Source organism: Microcaecilia unicolor, chromosome 10 (assembly GCF_901765095.1).
Source record: "Microcaecilia unicolor chromosome 10, aMicUni1.1, whole genome shotgun sequence".
In the NCBI taxonomy this organism is placed as follows: domain Eukaryota; kingdom Metazoa; phylum Chordata; class Amphibia; order Gymnophiona; family Siphonopidae; genus Microcaecilia; species Microcaecilia unicolor.
This window is the reverse complement of record NC_044040.1, coordinates 19,840,696-19,858,314: the sequence shown is the minus strand read 5'-3', so window position 1 is coordinate 19,858,314 and position 17,619 is coordinate 19,840,696. Positions and strand designations below refer to the sequence as shown.

At 42.8% G+C, this 17,619-nt stretch overlaps 1 protein-coding gene across 1 annotated transcript in view; it reads right to left on the bottom strand.

Moving 5' to 3' along the window:
* SND1 (staphylococcal nuclease and tudor domain containing 1) overlaps positions 1-17,619 on the bottom strand; it is a 1,412,868-nt gene that overhangs the window by 702,508 nt on the left and 692,741 nt on the right. The window contains exon 16 of the mRNA XM_030217129.1: positions 1,921-2,030. Coding sequence (XP_030072989.1) covers positions 1,921-2,030 — 110 coding nt within the window. The remainder of the gene's footprint in view (positions 1-1,920; positions 2,031-17,619) is intronic.

Below are 17,619 nucleotides of genomic sequence, written 5' to 3'. Positions count from 1 at the left end.
TTCATGATCAAATCACCTTCAACAGAGGTACCCTCATTTGACAATCAGAGGTTTGGATGATCTGTAGAGAGGCCTTTGCACAGATTCCTCTAATAAAGTGCACTTACTCAAGGCAGCCAGTTACATACAGCCTTTGATACCCACGCTGATGAGTTCTGAAGTAGAGTTACCTTGGTAGATCAGAGAACTTTGATTCTATTGCCACTTGAGTTGGCAAACAGGACCACTAGTGGTATCAGTACACTGGTGCTCCACTTCCAAGAGAGATTGACCAGAGACAAAAACGAAAGCAGGGCAGCTAAATACCGACTAAACCTCACACAGAAAATGTCAGTAAATCGACTGGCCTGGTATATACAAGAGTGCAGGTATCCTCCTCTTTGTTTTGGCTCTGGATATTTTGTTTACTCAGCCATGAATGAGACTAGCAATCTGGCTTCTTTCCTAAACGTCTGAATGCATTAGAGCATTTGTTGTGACATTTATGTAACTGGTGATAGTCAGACTATTTTAATGACTTCATAGATAAAATAAAAAGACAAATTACAGGTTTTGTTATCGCATACATTTCTAGTTCACGCCTTTTATATACAAGGTAACACCAGCATTTGTACTTGTTTGCAAACATCCACTGCTTCCTTACCTCACCCTATAACTAATCGTGAGGAGCGAAGCCTAAGTCAAAATGGAATCCAATCAAAAGAAAAACTTCATACGCAGTGTTCAAATCTTAGAATTATAAATTGTAGCTTTTTTATACTTAGAAGGAAACGCTTTGGATAACATTCGGGCAACTCGTTACTATGCCTGCTCTTATCTATCGCATTAACTTTGAGGTTTTTCCTTCTAAGTAAAAAAGCCGCACTTTATAATTCTAAGATTTGTAAGTAATGATACTCAAGTCCATAATTTAGGATCCAAGATTTAGGAATTCCGGGAGTAAATCATATAAATTACAAGAAGAAAAATATAACAAAGGAATCTCATACTCTTACTAAGTTGAGTTAATTATAATTTAACGCTCATCCCTTGTCATCGATGCTATCAGGGCTGTCAGATGTGAAGGTTCTGTAAAGACATATTTCTTCTTAGCAAGTCTTATTATGCACTTGCAGGGGTATCTTAAAAAAAAGGTGCCCCCCCAAGCGCAGCACTTCAGACTTAAGGAGCAAAAATTGTTTCCTTCGTCTACGTGTCTCTTTGGAGACATCAGGAAATAATAATACTTTAAATCCCAAAAAGGGTTTATCTTTGTTTCGGAAAAATAGACGAAAGATCCAATTTTTATCGGGTAATAATGCAGTGGTTGCGACCAAGGTCTTGAGTATCATTACTTACTTAAAGGAAAAATTTTTTTCTTTTTTTTTTCTTTTTTCCTGTAATATGATTAACCTCATTTTTACGATGCTTTTCCAATCAAGATGTTTCTTGTATAATATGTTTAAATTGAATAAAGAATTAAAATAAAAATAAATAAATAAATAATTCTAAGATTTGAATACTGTTTATATGAAGTCTTTATGACTGGATTCCATTTTGTCCTGAGTAAACAAGTTGCTTAGGGTGATGATGTCATATACTGAATTCTAAGGACAGCTGAATGACTTGATTGGTTATGAGTCAGTGTTTTAGACTCACTCATGCCCTCCACCAAAACATAAGCCACAGCACCCTCTCATTCATTTCGGTGCACAACCCTGCATGCCAATACAGCCCTCACTGCATTCACCCATGATGCAACTACACATTTCTTTGACGAGGATTCACACCCTTCTCCTGTACTAAATTCACCCAGCAGTTATCTGCTGTGAGACTGAACCCCCCCCCCCCAAAAAATGAGGGAAGTGCCGAACGTGAGAACAACGTGCTCTGTCCGCCAATGCAAACGTGGAAAACGAAGGCGCTGAACATCAGCCCTACCTCTCGCTGCAGGACCAACTCCTTGGTGAACAGGGTGGCTTCCTCGCTGAAAGGCTCTCCCTCCTGAACTCCGCTGGGGATGTTCCTGGCTCCTCGTGGGCACTCAATACCTGAAACAAAAAGGAGAACTTGGTGAAGGAACTTTCACAGCACGCAAGGTACGTGGTGAAAAGCTACCAATGAAATATGGACACCTTTAAAGTGAAGCAGCAACCCTACCTCTGCTTCCACACTCATTTTCAGCAAATTATCACCATCTGCCACAGAACAAATGTTTTCAAACTTAGATATCCTAAAATTCAGTTCCACAACTTCTTTCTCGTTCCACAACTAAGGGCAAGTATAATCAGTACTTCAGAAAACTGTTCTCAGCTATTAATTCCGCCAGTTAGGCCTTTGACATTTGTCTTCCCAACCCAAAGTCTGCATCATCACCCCCACCAGTTAACAGAGTGCACCTGCCCTTACAGTTACCTTCAGTATTGCTCCTTCCTCAGCCAACCAATGGAACTGTATGACGTCTAAAAGCAGCACTGGCCTCAGCCTTCCCCTAGAAGTCACTTTTAGTGCATGAGAGCCAATAAGAGCCCTGGCTAGCTATAGTAAGACCCAGTACTACCCCTCTCCTCAAGACCCTTCACTGGCTCCCTATCCGTTTTCGCATCCTGTTCAAACTTCTTCTACTAACCTATAAATGTACTCACTCTGCTGCTCCCCAGTATCTCTCCACACTCGTCCTTCCCTACACCCCTTCCCGTGCACTCCGCTCCATGGATAAATCCTTCTTATCTCTTCCCTTCTCCACTACTGCCAACTCCAGACTTCGCGCCTTCTGTCTCGCTGCACCCTACGCCTGGAATAAACTTCCTGAGCCCCTACGTCTTGCCCCATCCTTGGCCACCTTTAAATCTAGACTGAAAGCCCACCTCTTTAACATCGCTTTTGACTCGTAACCACTTGTAACCACTCGCCTCCACCTACCCTCCTCTCTTCCTTCCCGTTCACATTAATTGATTTGATTTGCTTACGTTATTTATTTTTTGTCTATTAGATTGTAAGCTCTTTGAGCAGGGACTGTCTTTCTTCTATGTTTGTGCAGCGCTGCGTATGCCTTGTAGCGCTATAGAAATGCTAAATAGTAGTAGTAGTAGTCGTAACCAGAGCTAATATTGTGATGTCATAATGCCTCAGGCCACCAATAAGAGCCAACCTCATCAGTGATGTCACAATGGCTTGATTGTCCTATACTTGGCTCACTTTTATTACATAGCTCTTTGAGCAGGGACTGTCTTTCTTCTATGTTTGTGCAGCGCTATAGAAATGCTAAATAGTAGTAGTAGTACTAACATAACAAAGCAGGAAAGAAAGAATGAATGAGAAGTAACTTCTGTGCAACTGGTAGAGTCAAATAGACAACAGGTGAAGACTTACAGGCGTTGAAAACAGATATATATATAAGTCCCTCATATAGACCAAGGGTAAAGCAAGTATGTGGGTCTTTTTTTTTTTTAATAACCAAGTACAAATGTTCAAAGCAGCTCAATACCCACAAAACTAATATACAGTACTAAATTACATCATTGTTAAGGCATCAGACAGAATGGCCAAGAAATCACAGCATAGGGAGGGTTCTAGACCGGTCCGGAGGGACTAAAGGAAAGTAAATTAGCAGGTAAGATCTAATTTCGCCTTCGCATCCCTCCGGAACAGCCCAGAAAGATACTGATGGGAAGTAACAAAGCTGTACAACTAAGGGAGAGACCCTAGTAATCCTGCTGTAAGGACTCTTGCTTCAAAATTGCATCCTGACAACACTGTACATCCAATCTGTAATGCTTAGAAAAAGAATGCAAGGAAGACCACATTGCTGCCTTACACATGTCTAAAGGCGGCACTTGGGCGTTCAGCCCAAGATGCTGATTGTCCTCTAGTAGAGTGAGCTTTTACCCCTTCTGGAATAGGTTTTCCGGATAGAAGGTAAGCGGAAGCAATTATTTCTTTTAACCATCTTCAAATGGCAGGCTTAGACGCTGCTAAATCTTTGCTGGCACCTCTAATGAACAGAAAAAGATGATCTGATTATCTGAAATCCTCCATAGTCCGCAAATAATGCTTAAGGACTCTCTTGACATTGAGTTTTCACAAACTCCGCTGTTTTTCGGACCCTGAAGACAAACCTAGTAGCGGTAAAACTACCGACTGATTCAAAAGGATCCTGGAAAAAACCTTAGGAAGAAAGGAAGGAACAGGGCGCAAAATTACCCGTTACTTAGAAAACTACATAAAAGGAGACCTACAGGAAAATGCCTGTAACTCTGACACTCCCTAGCCGAGGCAATGGCAACTAAAAACACCACTTTAAGCGTCAAATCTTTAAGACAGCAGGCCACCAAAGGTTCAAAAGGCAGCCTAGTAAGGAAAAATCACTCTAGACGGAGGACAAAGTAACCCCGCACCTCAAAGGAAAAGAATAAGGTCTGATGCAGTAGGCTGTGACTGCATAATGGAGATGCTTCCAGACAAAACCGGAGCTCTGCGAAAAGCGTTGGGACCTCTTTGGCGGTACAAAATTTACAACTACCAGATGCCATGAAACACCTGCACTAGCATGCCACACAACGCTGCAGTTTCTCCATCTTTTTTTTTTCAAAATCGTCAAACAAACAAAACAAAAACTCAAGAAAATGCAGGAGAGTTAAATACCAATTGCAATATAGATGCAGCAAGAAGAAGCTGAGCTGCTTTGCTCATTTGGCAGGTGTTTTTTTTTTTTTTTTTTTTTACAACACCAAAGCAGTGCAGCTGTCTCTCCTTGTCCTCAGGAAGCCCTTCCCTGAGGTTAGTGCAGAATGGAAGACCCAATTACCATTATATTGCACTAATAAAAGAAGTTGGGAGGTAATTGTGGGGGGAGGGACCCAGCCATCCGAGTGCGACACCCCCAAGGTTGGAAAAGAACTCCCGTGAGCCTCAGCCTCCTTCAGTAACAAAAATTGCTTTTTCTTTTTTAAATTCCGTTGCACAGAATAAAGTATAGGTCAAATAATATAGATTGTCTTTTAACCAAGGAGACAAAAAGAGAAAGAAATAGAATAAGCATAAGAGACTGAAGGGCTCACCACCTTCCACCTGCTGGAGACTGAGAAAACTGGATCTTTATAGCTAGCCAGGGCTCTTGGCTCTCAGGAGAGTCAGAGTCTCCACCTGCTGGAAAGAGTGCACAATCCATCAGTATCTTTCTGGGCTGGTCTGGAGGGAAGCTAAGGAAACTGCTACATTTTATTTTCTTCTCAGCCTTTATATACACGACATAAACAAATCTCTGTGTTTTATACTGTAAATCATGAAAATCCTCTGACCTAACCAAACATGAAACAGAGACAAACCAATGGCAACAAAGCTTTAACAATGTTAGATGACATCACAATGTGCTTCTGTCTTAAGACCTTACCCAAGACGGGTGGACCAAAAGGAAAAACAAAAGGGTGAATCCAATAGAATTTTCTTATTCTACAGAATATGTGCATATATTTTAGGTTTCACAGCATTTCTTAAACGCAATAGCGTTCAGATTATATATTCCAGTGTTTTGGCAAGCATCTTTATACTGAGTGCAGTTTGAGACGGCCATCAAAATCGTGCAATTTATACAGTCACTTTTTTCATGCCATAATACCATAACAATAGACTAGAGCAGCTGGAAACCCTGACTTTAACAGGTGAGATATGTTACATTAGGAACAGTTTAACTATTCAAGCATGACCCTCTTAAAGTACCTGAATTGAAATACTTAGCATGAGATTTTTGCACTCAAATAATAAACTCAAGCATCAAACATGTCCTACTATGCTGGGTTGAGATTTGTAGCATTCATACCCCGCTCTTACCCGCTGTTAGCAGGTTCAGTGCGGCCTACAAAGTATAGTACAGAGAGCCCTTCCTGGCCATGTTTTCATTATTTATTTTTTTTGTTACATTTGTACCCCGCGCTTTTCCACTTATGGCAGGCTCAATGCGGCTTACATGGGGCAATGGAGGGTTAAGTGACTTGCCCAGAGTCACAAGCAGCTGCCTGTGCCTGAAGTGGGAATCGAACTCAGTTCCCCAGGACCAAAGTCCACCACCCTAACCACTAGGCCACTCCTCCACTGTTGCTACTATTTGAGATTCTACATGAAATGTTGCTATTCCACTAGCAACATTCCATGTAGAAGTCGGCCCTTGCAGATCACCCATGTGGCCGCGCAGGCTTCTGCTTCTGTGAATCTGACGTCCTGCACGTACGTGCAGGAAGTCAGACTCACAGAAACAGACAGCCTTCTACATGGAATGTTGCTAGTGGAATAGCAACATTCCATGTAGAATCTCCAATAGTAGCAACATTCCATGTAGAATCTCCAATAGTATCTATTTTATTTTTGTTACATTTGTACCCCACACTTTCCCACTCATGGCAGGCTCAATGCGGCTTACATGGGGCAATGGAGTTTTCAGGAATCTCAAGCATTTCTGATGAGAAATCACTGAAAAACAGAAGTGTTGATGAAGATTTGCTGATCTGGATATATATAGCAAATCTTCATCAAAACTGCTGACATGTCCTGCAAAGGAATGAACACCAATGGAATAACTGCCTCAGGCCCCGAGCTCCGGTGTACATGAACTGCCATGCTTGCCCTCACTGCCTAGTCATTATTGCCTTACTATTTTTATTATGAACAAACCCTGTAATGGCATTTCTAGAAACCAGACAGGCACTTTAAACAGAAAGAAATGTGTAAACTGTATCCTTTTTCTTGTGTGCTGAGTCAGGAGAGTTTCTCAGGCCTAAAATTCCATCAACCTTAATCAATTTCAAATCCTTTCAGCACATCAGAATCCAAGTATGCACTGCTCAAAGCTTAAAACCACATTACAAATTTTACATATTTCATCTTTGGGGTTTTTTTCTTTCAAATAAACTTAAATCAGGGTTTATTTCTTATCTTTTTCTGCAGATCCTTATTCATGCACACTATACTACTTTTATTTACCTGGATTTAGCCCATGCTTTTCTGCAGTAGCTCAAAGCATGTTACATTCACATATGCTAGAGGAGTTTCCTTGTCTTTGGAAGGTTTACAATCTAAGGGCCCTGTTTACTAAGGTGCGTTAGCATTTTTAACGCACCTACAATTAGCACACGTGTTAACCGTGTAGGCGCCTATAGCAGGCGCGTACATGGTTAATGCGCGTTAAAGACGCTAACGCACCTATAACGCTGCTTAGTAAATGGGGCCATAAGTTTATAGCTGAGATAATGGATGGTTACTATGGTCTGTGCCCTGAAAATGGCAGACACAAATCAAGGTAAGGTATACACAAAAAGTAGCACATATAAGCTTATCTTGTTGGGCAGACTGGATGGACCATGCAGGTCTTTTTCTGCCGTCATCTACTATGTTTCTATGAGGCATATTTTCAAAGCACTTAGCCTTCCAAAGTTCCATAGAAACCTATGGAACTTTGGAAGGCTAAATGCTTTGAAAATTACATAACGTGTCCACTGCTCTAACCACTAAATTACTTCTCCACTCCATATTTTACAAACATATCAAATCTGGACTACAGTAAAAAATTATTATTTGTATGCTTCATTGTAATTTTTCTTCTTTTTTGGTGAATTTAGCTTGTTTTAGTGTGTGATTTATTCTAGCGTTGCTAAAATGAAACGGAGTCTGCGAATACAAATAATGTACATAAGTATTGCCATACTGGGAAAGACCAAAGGTCCATCAAGCCCAGTATCCTGTTTCCAACAGTGGCCAATCCAGGTCACAAATACCTGGCAGGATCCCAAAGGGATACCACTTCATAACTGACATGCAAATTAGACGGGCTGAAGATAGGACCCGAAGTGGTGAACTGGATTAGGAACTGGTTGACGGACAGACGCCAGAGGGTGGTGGTAAATGGAATTCACTCGGAGGAAGGAAAGGTGAGTAGTGGAGTGCCTCAGGGATCGGCGCTGAGACCGATTCTGTTCAATATATTTGTGAGTGACATTGCTGAAGTTTACCTTTTTGCGGATGATACTAAGATTTGTAACAGAGTGGACATCCGGGAGGGAGTGGAAAACATGAAAAAGGATCTGTGTAAGCTATAAGAATGGTCTAAGGTTTGGCAATTAAAATTCAATGCGAAGAAATACAAAGTGATGCACTTGGGGAGTAGAAATCCACGGGAGACGTATGTGTTAGGCGGTGAGAGTCTGATAGGTACCGACGGGGAGAGGGATCTTGGGGTGATAGTATCTGAGGATCTAAAGGCGACGAAACAGTGTGACAAGGCGGTGGCTGTAAGTAGAAGGTTGCTAGGCTGTATAGAGAGGGGGTGACCAGCAGAAGAAAAGAGGTTTTAATGCCCCTGTATAAGTCGTTGGTGAGGCCCCAGCTGGAGTATTGTGTTCAGTTCTGGAGGTCGTATCTTGCTCAGGATGTAAAAAGAATTGAAGTGGTGCAAAGAAAAGCTACGAGAATGGTATGGGATTTGCGTTACAAGACGTATGAGAAGAGACTTGCGGACCTGAACATGTATACTCTGGAGGAAAGGAGAAACAGGGGTGATATGATACAGACGTTCAAATATCTGAAAGGTATTAATCCGCAAACGAATCTTTTCCGGAGATGGGAAGGCAGTAAAACTAGAGGGCATGATATGAGATTGAAGGGGGGCAGACTCAAGAAAAATGTCAGGAAGTATTTTTTCACGGAGGGAGTGGTGGTGGTGGATGCTTGGAATGGTGGAGAGGAAAACAGTAACGGAATTCAAACATGCATGGGAGCCTGTTCCAAGGGAATGGATCCTCAGAAGCTTAGCCGAGATTGGGTGGCAGAGCCGGTGGTGGGAGGCGGGGCTGGTGGTTGGGAGGCGGGGATAGTGCTGGGCAGACTTATTCGGCCAGTGCCCTGAAAATGACAGATACAAATCAAGGTAAGGTATACACAAAAAATAGCACATATGAGTTTATCTTGTTGGGCAGACTGGATGGACCATGCAGGTCTTTTTCTGCCGTCATCTACTATGTTACTATGCTAATGTCTGCTAATCAACATAGGCTATGCTAAAAATAAATGAAATGCTAAAAATGAATATCCTTATTAATTCTGGCAACCAAGGAAGAAAGGTCATACACAGCTATATTTTTGCCTGAGTACCAACCTCCCCTTGTGCGCTGATAGAGCTCCCCCCACCCCCATATGGTCTATTTCAACTAGGCTTTGAAGACAGATTTTTTTTTTATTTTTTGTTTGTTTTTTAATTTAAACCAGACAGGTTGAGTCAGACCTAGCTTTACCTCTATTCCATACAAAGAGATGTGTACTTTATAAACCACTTAGATATGTTATTATGATTTTGCGGTATATCAAAAAAAATAAATTGAACTTCAACTTGAACCACTGCTTTTGTCAAGGACTTCAAGTCCATACAAGAATGTGTGTGAGGATGGAAGGAGATGTAATAAAGAAGGAACAGGATTAAGTCTGGCACAAAAAAGAAAAAGAAATATGTAACCTTCAGGTAACCCTAGATCAATCAACTGTGTCATGACTACAGACTTCAGATGGTCATTTGAAAAAAAGTTACCCCCCCCCCCCCCCCCCAAAAAAAAAAAATATATATGTATTGCATTAACGGGACATAGAGAGACCTCAACAGTCTCTGAAAATCAATAGCACCAATTCTGTATTGACAATTATGCACACAGCTGATGTTATATAATACTAGTTTAAACTGGTATCAACACATCAACATTCAGGTGCAGTCACATCATCCATCTATGAAAGGTAAAAGGAAAATGTATTGCTTCTTTGTTCTCTTTTCAGGCAGCTAAATTAAGTAAAGAGGTTTCTTCTTTGGTTTTATGGGCATCGGGATACGTACGTTTTAGACGTTTGCTTAAAACATCCTTGTTTCAAAAATTTGTTAGGCATTGAATGTAATAATTTTAACTGATTATGTTTCTTTGATTGTCATTAAATTATGTTTGTTTGTTTGTTTATTTAGATTTTGCTCACACCTTTTTCAGTAGTAGCTCAAGGTGAGTTACATTCAGGTACACTGGATATTCTCTGTCCCAGGAGGGCTCACAATCTAAGTTTGTACTTGAGGCAATGGAGGGTTAAATGACTTGCCCAAGATCACAAGGAGCAGCAGTGGGATTTGAACCAGCCACCTCTCAATTTCAAGAGCAGTGCTCTAACCACTAGGCCACTCCTCCACTCAGCAACGTTCCATGTAGAATCTCAAAAAGTAGCAATGTTCGATGTTCCACTACACTAACCACTAGGCTACTCCTCCACTAGCAACATTCCATGTAGAAGCCTGCATTTGCAGATCAGCAACATGGCCGCGCAGGCTTCTGTTTCTGTGAGTCTGACGTGCATGCAGGACGTCAGACTCACAGAAACAGAAGCCTGCGCGGCTGCGTTGCTGATCTGCAAGGGCAGGCTTCTACATGGAATGTTGCTAGTGGAATAGCAACATTAACATTCCATCTAGAATCTCCAATAGTAGCAACATTCCATGTAGAATCTCAAATAGTAGCAACATTCCATGTAAAATCTCAGATAGTAGCAACAGAATCTCAAATAATTTATTTGGATTTTGCTCACACCTTTTTCATTAGTGGCTCAAGGTGAGTTACATTCAGGTACACTGGGTATTTCCCTGTCCCTTGAGGGCTCACAATCTAATTTTGTACCTGAGGCAATGGAGGGTTAGGTGACTTGCCTAAGATCACAAAGAGTGGCAGTGGGATTTGAACCGGCCACCTCTGGATATCAAGCCAGTAGGCCACTCCTCCACTCTTTGTGTTCCTGGTTTCTCCAGCCTCTGTCAACGGCTGGTGTAAATGTCTATAACTAAATGTTGCATTTGCATATGTGATTGTCAATGCTCTATAATCTTAGCACGTAAGTGCGGGCTATGCCTCTGACCTGCCCATGCCCCTCCCACATCCACTCCCCCCCCCCCCCCCACCCAATTACATGATAAAGGATTTCCGTGCTAAGGTTATAGGTCATTATGTGAGTAACTACGAATTAATGCCAAGTAGCAACAAATTTATCAACTACCAAAAATCAGCTGTAATTGGTCTTAACTGGCACTAAGTCACATGCGTAACTGGCATTATTCCATAAGCTACATGCACAAGTTTGCATGCTAAGTGCTCAAATGTGCACACAAAATTATAGAATACGTGGGTGTCTGTCCACCAAAATGATCCTGCTATAATCTGATGTGCAAGGCCTTATACAGGCCAACCGAAACAGCGGGCAAAATCTGCCTTTCAGCTTTGGCCAAAAATGAAATTGGCTCCCCCCCACTCCCGGCAGACAGCGGCTCATCCCGGGTCAGCGGCATCCTCCACCCTCCTACCACCCAAAGGCCCTCCCCAGACCTTCTTTTAAATGCACTGGTGGTTTAGTGGTGCACCTCTAGTGGAGTGAGCTTTTACCCCTTCTGGAATAGGTTTTCCGGATAGAAGGTAAGTGGAAGCAATTATTTCTTTTAACCATCTTCAAATGGCAGGCTTAGACGCTGCTAAATCTTTGCTGGCACCTCTAATGAACAGAAAAAGATGATCTGATTATCTGAAATCCTCCATAGTCCGCAAATAATGCTTAAGGACTCTCTTGACATTGAGTTTTCACAAACTCCGCTGTTTTTCGGACCCTGAAGACAAACCTAGTAGTGGTAAAACTACCGACCGATTCAAAAGGATCCTGGAAAAAACCTTAGGAAGAAAGGAAGGAACAGGGCGCAAAATTACCCGTCACTTAGAAAACTACATAAAAGGAGACCTACAGGAAAATGCCTGTAACTCTGACACTCCCTAGCCGAGGCAATGGCAACTAAAAACACCACTTTAAGCGTCAAATCTTTAAGACAGCAGGCCACCAAAGGTTCAAAAGGCAGCCTAGTAAGCAAAAATCGCTCTAGACGGAGGACAAAGTAACCCCGCACCTCAACCTAATTACAAAACTAACGACTTTCATTTACCCGAGCGTTACAGAAACGTCTGCAGAATGTAATCAGAGAACACAAATTAAGGAGAAAAGTGAACAAAAGGCTGTATATCGGGATGCTGCCTTTCTGAATACATGCTCTTAACACGAACTAGTCTAATCCCTACCTACTGCATTAACACCACATTTTCGAACAGAAAAGAATCCTGATCCCAGAGGGTATTGTTTATACAAAAGTAGTAATCAACGATTATTACCTGATGTTCACAGTACAAGATATCAGAGCGCTCAAGCTAATTTCTGCCAAAAATGTACAGCTCTAGGGCCTCAGAACCCAATGAGTTCCCATCACCAATGCTTTCAATCATAACCTTCATTCAAAGGGCTGAATTTCTTTCTACAGGTTTTTTTTTGGGGGGGGGGCGGGGGAGAGGGGGGTTGACAGATGACTGAAGCATGTAACAGTTCAGATGAATTTTGACATCTGTTTAGATTAGAACTCTAAAGTTTACACGATTTCAAACAACTGCGGCACGAGGAAGGAAAAGGGCTTAGGACAAAATCTGTTTTACAGGCAGCTCCCATCACTCTCTATAGACCCGAAATAAAAACAAGAGACATCTGTGGCATAATTAACTATTCAACTTTGCTGGCTACCTCCAGCCCAACGGTTTTAACATGCAACAAGGTACTTTTGTGCCAGTTCGCAAAGGACGCACGCATCCTAGTGAATCTGAGCAAAGCAGAAACGATACAAAAGAATTCCCAGATAACGGCATAAGAATCCTACACTGAATTGGCGCGTCTCGTCCTCAGGTCAAGGAGCCACAAGCTATTACTAAGGGCCTTCAGAGAAGCTACTGCTGCAGAGAATTTGTAGAACATTCTGTAATGTTCCAGCAGCCCAGGATCAGGGTTTGCTTATGCTTCCTACTAGATGAGGTCTGCTTATGAGTCACTCCAGGGTTTCAGGATACCACCCACCACACAAACACAAAGGCAGGCTAAGGCAGTGGCGTAGCCAGACCTGAGATTTTGGGTGGGCCCAGAGCTAATATGGGTGGGCACGCACTGTCTATATAAGTTTGAATAGCGTCTCTTGGGATCCTACAAAATAATGCCTTAGAATTCACTTGATGCCCAACAGCTGCCCTGCATCAGTATAACCACATACATACTTAATGGAAAAATTGATATTTTTAAATATAATTACATTATCCCACAATCTCTCCACTGCAAAATGCTATACACAAACTTGTGCAAAAACACACTCATATCTTTAAAACCATAACAGCACTGATTCCAAGGACAGGATGAGCTACAACCTTATGCTTGAAAAGGCAGAACTGTAATTACACTAGGCTCTAAAACACCAATACACTACTTCGTGAAAAAAAAAAAGCAAAACAAAAAGGGCTGCAAATACTACACGCTAGCAGAATACTGCACCTTGATCACACATGAAAAACACATGACACAACAGACATGACACAAGGAACTAGAAATCAAAAAATATGAAGTCAAAATACTGAACTGGAAAGTTAACTCAAGAAGTCAGACTCAGCATGCAGCAATACCAGAAAAATTGAAACTTACATGCAAAATATCACAGATTCACATTTCCAAAAGCTGACATATTCCAATTAATAAATTCTGAATAAAATACTTTTTTCTACCTTTGTTGTCTGATCTATTTGCTTTGGTCCCAGTGTCTTCTGTTTCATGCAGTGTCTTCTTTCCATCTGATATTTTTTCTCTCACCATGTCCACCATCCTCTTGTGTCCTATGTGTCCTGTCTACCATCTGTAGCCCTGTCCCTATCCTTCCTCGAGTTTCAGTATCTGCCCTCAACGTGTTCCAAACCAGCCCTTAAACTCAGCAGTTTCCCCTTGATCCATATCCAGCATTTCTCCTTACTCCCCTCCACCCATGTGCTTCTACTTCCTCTGTCTTCCCTCCCCTCCATCCTTGTCCAACATTTTTCCTTCTCTTCCCTCCCCTCCATCCATGTGCATCTCCTCCCTGACTTCTCTCCCTTCCCTCCATCCATCCAGCAACTCTCCATTCTCCCCTGCTCTCTCCTCCATCCACCCATATCCAGCAAATGTCCTCTGTCCCCTGCATTCATCCATCCATGTTCAACAATTCTCCTCTCTCCTCTGCCCTCCCCTCCCCTCCATCCATCCATACCCAGCAAATTTCCTCTCTCCCCTTTCCCCTCCATCCATCCATGTCCAGGAATTCTCCTCCTTCCCCTGCCCTCCGCTCCGTCCAGCAACTCTCCATTCTCCCCTGCCCTCTCCTCCATCCATCCATCTCCAGCCAATTTCCTCTCTCCCCTTTTCCCTCCATCTAGCCATGTCCAGCAATTCTCCTCCTTCCCCTGCCCTCCGCTCCGTCCAGCAACTCTCCATTCTCCCCTGCCCTCTCCTCCATCCAACAATACCCAGCAAATTTCCTCTCTCCCCTTTTCCCTCTATCCATCCATGTCCAGGAATTCTCCTCCTTCCCCTGCCCTCCGCTCCGTCCAGCAACTCTCCATTCTTCCCTGCCCTCTCCTCCATCCATCCATCTCCAGCCAATTTCCTCTCTCCCCTTTTCCCTCCATCTAGCCATGTCCAGCAATTCTCCTCCTTCCCCTGCCCTCCGCTCCGTCCAGCAACTCTCCATTCTCCCCTGCCCTCTCCTCCATCCATCCATCTCCAGCCAATTTCCTCTCTCCCCTTTTCCCTCCATCTAGCCATGTCCAGCAATTCTCCTCCTTCCCCTGCCCTCCGCTCCGTCCAGCAACTCTCCATTCTCCCCTGCCCTCTCCTCCATCCAACCATACCCAGCAAATTTCCTCTCTCCCCTTTTCCCTCCATCTAGCCATGTCCAGCAATTCTCCTCCTTCCCCTTCCCCCCACTCCGTCCAGCAACTCTCCATTCTCCCCTGCCCTCTCCTCTATCCATCCATCTCCAGCCAATTTCCTCTCTCCCCTTTTCCCTCCACCTAGCCATGTCCAGCAATTCTCCTCCTTCCATTGCCCTCCGCTCCGTCCAGCAACTCTCCATTCTCCCCTACCCTCTCCTCCATCCATCCATCTCCAGCCAATTTCCTCTCTCCCCTTTTCCCTCCATCTAGCCATGTCCAGCAATTCTCCTCCTTCCCCTGCCCTCCGCTCCGTCCAGCAACTCTCCATTCTCCCCTGCCCTCTCCTCCATCCATCCATCTCCAGCCAATTTCCTCTCTCCCCTTTTCCCTCCATCTAGCCATGTCCAGCAATTCTCCTCCTTCCCCTTCCCCTGCCCTCCGCTCCTTCCAGCAACTCTCCATTCTCCCCTGCCTTCTCCTCCATCCATCTCCAGCAAATTTCCTCTCTCCCTTGCCCCCTCCATCAATCCCTGTTGTCCGGCAATTCTCCTCTCTCCCCTGCCCATCCTGTTTATTTCAATCCCCTTCCCCATTCTATCTGGCATCTCCCCTGCCCCCCCCCCCTCAAAAGAACGACAACGTGGATGCAGCAGCTCACAGGTTTGCTTGCCCTGTGTTTTGAGTGAACGGTGATGGCTGCGCAGAGGAATGGAAACCAAATCGCTTCTTTCTGGCTGGCTCACTTCCACTCCCGAAGTTGCAGCGTAAAAGCAGCAAGCAGCGAGCCAGTCTCTACTCCATCCTTCGCTTCCTGCCCTCTCTCTGTGCCGTCCCGCCTTCCTCTGATGTCATTTCCTTTCAGGCGGGCGGGACGCTGAGAGGGCAGGAAGCGAAGGACGCGGAGTCGAGACTGGCTCGCTGCTTGCTGCTTTTACGCCCGCTGGCCTCTGCGGGCAAAAAAACGAAGTCATCGTCGTCGTGGTAGGTGAGGGTCCCAAAAGACTGGGCGGGCCCAGGCCGAGATTGGGTGGGCCTGGGCCCACCCAGGCCCACCCGTAGCTACGCCCCTGGGCTAAGGTACCAAGAAACAAATTTGTTGTCTGTAGGTTCCATATGTTAATTGATAACCACTATTAATTAAAAATGAGGTGCTACTGCATAACCCCCCACCACCACCACCACCAATATATATAGCAACAATGCTTGTGCAATACCTATTGCCAGCTATATGTGAGTTTTGTTTTGATGTTATTTCAATACATAGAAATAATTCTATGGGAACTGGTGATTGGCTATTTATGGATGACAGAAATGACTTATATGAGTTGCAATGTCCTAACATGCCTGGTTCCCCTTTACTATTAATAATATTTTCTTATTATTATTCTCTTTTCACCATTTTTGGAGTGTCTACTTCACAGAACACATATAATGTATTTTGAATATTTCGTGATGTTTTGTCTCTAGGATATCTGACATTTTGTTTTCTAAAGTTTTGGGTGCTTATTTGGACACTTTACCACATAATTAATCTGAGGTACCAAAGATAATGCAGTCGGGATTTTTTTAACCATCGGCTGAGAAGTGTCCGTTGCTTTACCACTGGAAAAACATTTTGCTGTTTTGTTTCAGCCATTGATTCGGTCTTATCTAGACTACTGCAATAGTTTATATTGTTTTCGTCGGCTACTTTACTTTCCAGACTGCAGATCTTACAAACCACCACAGCTAAATTGTTTTTTGGCAAAAAAACGTTTCATCACGCAACCCCATGTCTCATGGGTTTGCATTGGCTCCCTATAACTGCCTAGATATCTTTTACGTTGGCTTGCTGGATTTATAAAATACTTGGAAGGTTCTTGCCCAGAATACTTAGTAAAGTTGTTTGCTTTTCCATTATCACCTCTCTCTTCTAGATCAGGAAATGCCCAACTTCCTTACATTCCATGGTTGCTGGGTGTGAGATACAAAAAAATCTCTACAATTTCCTTTTTTTTTAATCAGGCAGTTAAGTTGTAGTGCTCTTTACCTGTAACCCTTAGAACAATGCCCACATATTTGTCTTTTTGGAAGAGTTCGAAGACTTATTTATTTTAAAAATCTTACTGTAAACTTTGTGGGGTTTTTTTTTGTTTCTTTGAACCAGTATGTCAGGAGTTGGCAAGCTATAAGAACGATGTCATGTCATATATCTCTGGGACAAAGTGACCAAAAGTCAACAGAAACAAAAAATAAATTAGGTTTTAAATAATTTTGTTAGAGCAAACAATTTGTAATACAACAGTCCAAACCCCATCCTCATGTGAAAAAATAAAGTTACAGAAATTTAAACCTGTAACTTTTTCAGAAGGCTTTGGAACCCATGACCTGAAAAATCAGCCACTCTTGTTACCTTTTTCCAGAGACTGTATTCTTGCAATCTCTTAGTTAAAGAAATTTGAATGTACCCCTGACTTTTGTATATACATGGCATAATCCAGTGGTTCCCAAACCTGGTCCTGGAGGCACATCAGTCAGTCAGGTTTTTAGGATATCTACAATGGCTAGTATTTTGGAATTTCTATAGTATGCTTGCACGCATCTTGTGGTGAGTCCATTTTTAGTTGTGTTAGGTGCACGTTACCACCTAATGAAGCTTAGTAAAAGGGAACCTTAAAACCTAAACATGTATATTATAGGTAACAAGAAAAATTGAATGTCTCTGTCATATTTCCCCTAATAGCTCAAAGATATAAATATTACACACATGGAGCAAACCATTCCCAGAGGAAAGAATGCTCTAGACATGACATCATGAAATCAGCCTTAGTTCGTCCTATCCTTAAGAAGTCAT